General features: G+C 37.3%; 1 protein-coding gene across 1 annotated transcript; it reads left to right on the top strand.

Annotated features, from left to right (window-relative positions):
* Positions 1-550: 550 nt before the first annotated feature.
* LOC109215867 (putative disease resistance RPP13-like protein 1) lies at positions 551-3,207 on the top strand. The gene is made up of 2 exons (XM_019379984.1): positions 551-597; positions 2,802-3,207. Exons 1-2 carry the CDS (start codon positions 551-553, stop codon positions 3,205-3,207), a joined length of 453 nt encoding a protein of 150 aa, XP_019235529.1.
* Positions 3,208-5,069: the final 1,862 nt, after the last annotated feature.

Consider the following 5,069-nt stretch of genomic DNA (forward strand, 5'->3'; position numbering starts at 1 on the left):
TTGTATTACATCACTACCAGTGGGAACGATTTCAAGATGGGCCAGGATTCGCCACTTAGTCCTAAATGCAGTAAACGCTGCCGCATCCATTGTAGAAATGACAGGTTCAGGTTCATCCTCAGGTAGGTTTTTGAAGTCTGACCTAGCCTTCCCAAAGTGTGGGATTATCTCGTCCATGGTGGGGAAGTTTTCATCTTCCACCATGGCCGCCCCTTCCTCATGAGGAGGTGCATCTGCAGCCACGTCACAGGGTCGGATGAAGCACTGGCCATTTTTTCTGATTGTGTGCAAAAAAGAAATACAAAGATGAAGGAGAGAACAGTAGCAAAAGATACTGAAGGGGGAAAGAAAGCACAGAAGCTGGAAACTCGAAGAAGAAAAGAACTCAGGCTTCAAAGGCTTTAAAAATACAACAATTCAAATGAGGAGTGTCTATCCCTATTTATAAGAATATAGGCACCCCAATCGAGAAAGCCAAAGCGTCGCCTCATTATTTTCGAAATGGAAAAAGCGAGGGAAATGATGTAACGTATGGGGAACGTGCGCCATAATGACGCATGATGAAACAATGTCATTTCAAACTGATGTGACAGTCAGGTACGGCTCTTGAAGCGTCACGTCGCCATTTCTCCAAAGGCAACCCCGACGGGTGGAGGGACTAACTGTATAGGTCAAAATCTGAACAAAAGAATTCTACTTAAGGAAGAACGACTAAGAGTCAACCAAGCCGAGGTCACATGTAGGAAGCAATATACCAGCGAGTGATCCAGCTACGGTCGAGGTCGAGCACGCAATTCGGCAGGAACGACTAGTTCTACACTTAGACATTTTAGAGGAATATTCTACGGGATATTCCAAGAACTTAGGTACTCTGGTTAAGGACCGCTGAGTAAGGAAAGTGTTTGGTATAAATACCATGAGAGAGGAACACAGAAAAGGGGGGATATGCATCTCTCTAAAGGTAAAGATAATCCTGGATCTCGAATTCCTCGCTGAAAAAGGAGAAAAGGTCTTAGAATCTCGGTATTCAACTATAATTCAACTTTATCAAACATACGGAGGTGGTCTTGTTTAAGAATGGTGATTCTTCTAATTTATGTATTCTTCATTATCATTCGATATTATTGGAGTCATCATCCTTTTCTTACATTATGAAATTCAATCGCAACTGCAATCAAATTTTATGTTCAACTATGCTTGTTCATTCCTATCTTCTATCTCAGATCTAGAATAAATTATCTTTGGCTAGGATTTGCCCCAAATCTTCTTATTAAATTGATTTTAAAAAAGGGCTTGAAACTTTTTGATCAAACACTGACCAAGATAAAAAATTAAAAGAACTGGCACATGTTATAAATCCAGTGAATGTGGATGTCCCTTTAGTAACTTCTTTAGTAATTCATGTACCACATGAATGAACCCATTAATTGTTGTAACTTAAGGAGACCTTTGTAACTATTAATAGTGCATTTTTGGCTCATGGATTATATACTTGAAATAAGAAGAAAAGTTTCCTCCTACTCTCTACATCTCTTATATATTCCTGTCTTATTTTCTTTTGGTGCTTTAGTTTATTATTACAATATTTATTTGATAACACGTTATCGGCACGAGTCTCTAACTACAGGTGTTGAGCTAATTTTCTTTCTGACGTAGTCTAGCCGTATTTGAAGCTAGTGGCTTCGGCATAAGAAATTCAATTTATAAGAGATTTATAAGCATACAATGAGGTACATTGTTGACCTCAAGTTATGTTTATTTTGGTTTTGCTGGCAAGATACAATTCTATCATTAGATAAATTAGGTACACGTAATACAATTTAAATTAATCTTTAATCATATATTTAGTTCTAAAAGCATGACTATAAAGTAACATTAAAGAAGATGGTATACCGATGGAATAGAATCATTGTACACGGCCACGATTCTTTGGTCTATTCACTTCTAATTGAATTTCATGATAGTTTAATATATGCATGTAGTAAATTACATTCAATAATGGTTATGGGTTTCTCAGGTAGTGCTTGTATTTTCTTTCATGAAAAAAAAAATGACTGAAATGGGTTAATTTATCTCGTAGGTCTTATACATAAGTTGCACCGATTTTTATAGCATTGTAGAAAGAAGAATCCTTAAATAACTTAGCTATTCTCTGACTCTAAAGACATGTTAACTCCATAAATAAAAGTCACCAGAATGTACATCTTTAATTAAGAGCATTTAAGTTAGAAACCGTTGTTCACATGAATGTTTTGACAAATACATTGGTCTATGATAAAAGACTTTACACGTGACTAAAATTCCCATTAATCTATGCAAATGCTAGCAATTAATTGCATCTTGATGGTCTTTTATTTTATCAAATTGATCTTCTTGGTTTGCAAAAGGGGTCAGTGGTTAATGCTAAGAAAGTCTTAAAGGCTACCATCAACTTCTTTGGTTGGTGAATCAATTGTGGTTGGAAGGGATAATGAAATAGAGAAGATAATAAATCTGCTCTTGTCTAATCAATGAAGATGCAAACATCAAGGGAAGTAGTGTAATTCTTGTTGTGGGATTAGGTGGAATTGGCAAAACAGCTCTTGCTCAAGTTGTTTTCAATGAACAACAAGGGACCCAGTGTAACCCCACAAGAAGTTGTTTTCAATGATGAGAGGGTGAAACATCATTTCAATTTGAGGGCATGGGTGTGCGTCTCTGAAAATTATGATGCTTTGAGGATAACAATACCATTACTTGAGGAAGTTGGCGCACCAGGGATATGTATAAGTGATAACTACAATATGCTGCAAATTATATAGTGAATTAAGCCTCAGAAATAAGAAGTTTCTTATAATCTTGGAAGATGTCAGTAATGAGCAACACACTGATTGGGACATGTTCAGGAGCTCTCTTAGGCAAGGAGCAATAGGAAGTATGATCCTTGTGACTACATGCAGCGAAAAGGTGACGTTGATTATGGGCAGTGAACCATGTCATTACTTATCACCAGTAGAGGATGAAGATTGTTGGTGTTTGTTTGAAAAGCGTGCATTTGGTTTGATAGATCCTATTGTGTATTCCAAACTTCACGGTATTTGGAAACACATAGTGAAGAAGTGCAAAGGCTTGCCACTGGTCGTTAAGACAGTGGCAGTTCTTTTGCACTTGAAGCTAGATGTAGAAGAATGGGAGGAGGTTTTGGCTAGTGACATATGGAGGTTTTGACGGGTTGCATCGCTTCCAAATGACATTCTCCCGGCTCTATGATTGAGTTAAAATCTTCAAATGTTGTTGTCAGGCTGTGCATATCTTATTAAATTGCCCGAAGGATTGGGTAAACTTATTAACTTACTGCAGCGTGACATTAGAGATACCACAAGACTAATTAAGGAAAATGCCATTCAAAATAATTAAGCTGAAGGATCTAATATATCTGAGCAACGATTTGAGGATTCAAGATTTGTGCAATCTTCGTGGGGACTTACATATTGAGGACTAGATAATGTCGTTAATGGAAGGGATGCAGCGAGTGCAAATCTGAAAGATAAGAAGCAAATTGAAAATCTTGTAATGGAATGGAGTAGTGATTCTGATCATGTTGAAGATTCACTTGGTGTGGGGGACATACTTGACAAGTTACAGCCCAATATAGGCCTAAAATCATATCAGTTTGGCTCCCTAATTGGGTTGGAGATCATTCATTTGTGAATTTAGAGACCTTACATTTTGAGAGCTGCAACAACTGCTTCTCCTTTCGTCTACTAGCCTCTGATAATTGCGACTGCCCTGGAGGCAGCTTTAACCACTGAAAATTGCGATCGCTGCCTGATATTCCACTAGGGATGTTTACAAGTCCTCAAAGTTATAGGCTGCAAAATCTTCAAACAATCTCAGTCCATTTGCGCAGACTCACTATCTCGAATTGTGACAACCTTAAGTTGCTGCCCACACGGATGAACAACTCCCTTCAATCTCTAGCATTTTTTAACTTGAATAATTATCAAGAAATTGTGAGATCTCCCGAAGGAGGCTTGCCATCTAACCTTCAGGTTCTTTACATAATTGGTTGCAACAAGCTCATGAATGGGGACTGCAGAGTCTCACACTTCCAAGATATTGTCGGATTCAGATTTCTGATATGGAATCATTCCCGGATGATTCTATTTTTCCTCCAAGTCTTGAGATTCTCACCCTCGGAAAATCTTCCAAATTTACGGACACTAAACTACAAGGGACTTCAAAATACATCTAACCATTTGGAACTGCCCTCGGCTACAGTCACTGCCTGAAGAAGGTCTTCCCTCCTCACTGTCTTTACTCGATATTGATGGATGTGAATTGCTGAATCAATGTTTAGAGAGCGAGAGCAGAAGATAAAGCACATTTCCTGTTTCTTTAGATTTAAGACTCATACGCGGTTGTGATTGAGGTAGTAAGTGCTCCATTTTCTACATCAACTTGAAAAAATGTTTTCTCATTCTTATTTTGATGTGTTATACTGTTAAATGGCCAGTTACAACATTCTTACATCTATATTCTTTAACCTACAGCTTTTGATCCAATACTATGATCAAGGTACACATTTATGATTAAGGTACTAGGTACTTTATTCTGAAGCCATGAAAGTGTGTCTAGCCGATGAAAACAATTTCCTTTTTCCTCTCAACATTTCATCCGGATAAAATGGATGTGGTCATAGACAACTAGAAAGATTTTTCATTCCTTTTATCCCTTGCGATTCAGGATATTCTGATAGTTAACTGCTGCTTGATGACAGAAGTGATCAATTTCTACCGAAGCTACATATATTAGTTCTTGACCTATCGATTAATTACGAATCTTTATTATTCTGATCCGTTAATTTATTGAATAAATCTTAACTAAATCTGTGTTTCTTTTTCTGTTGTAGGATGTAAAGGTTGTTCTAATGATATGTATAGGCTTCTGGCTTGAGCTGAAGAAATAGCAGACTATTTTTGCTCCTCGGCCACTAATCACTATCCTTAATGTCATAGAAGGGTTCATGTTCAAGGTCCAAAAGGATGATAGGATGATTTTATATAGAAAAAGATAAGGTATTTTTATCT

This window comes from Nicotiana attenuata, unplaced genomic scaffold (genome assembly GCF_001879085.1).
Source record: "Nicotiana attenuata strain UT unplaced genomic scaffold, NIATTr2, whole genome shotgun sequence".
NCBI classification, from domain to species: Eukaryota; Viridiplantae; Streptophyta; class Magnoliopsida; order Solanales; family Solanaceae; genus Nicotiana; species Nicotiana attenuata.

Excerpts from the sequence above, each read along its gene's own strand:
- LOC109215867 (XM_019379984.1), top strand. The coding sequence starts at position 551 with ATGACGCATGATGAAACAATGTCATTTCAAACTGATGTGACAGTCAG. Across the intron at positions 598-2,801 it reads CAAACTGATGTGACAGTCAG|TGAATTAAGCCTCAGAAATA; the intron begins GTACGGCTCTTG and ends CAAATTATATAG.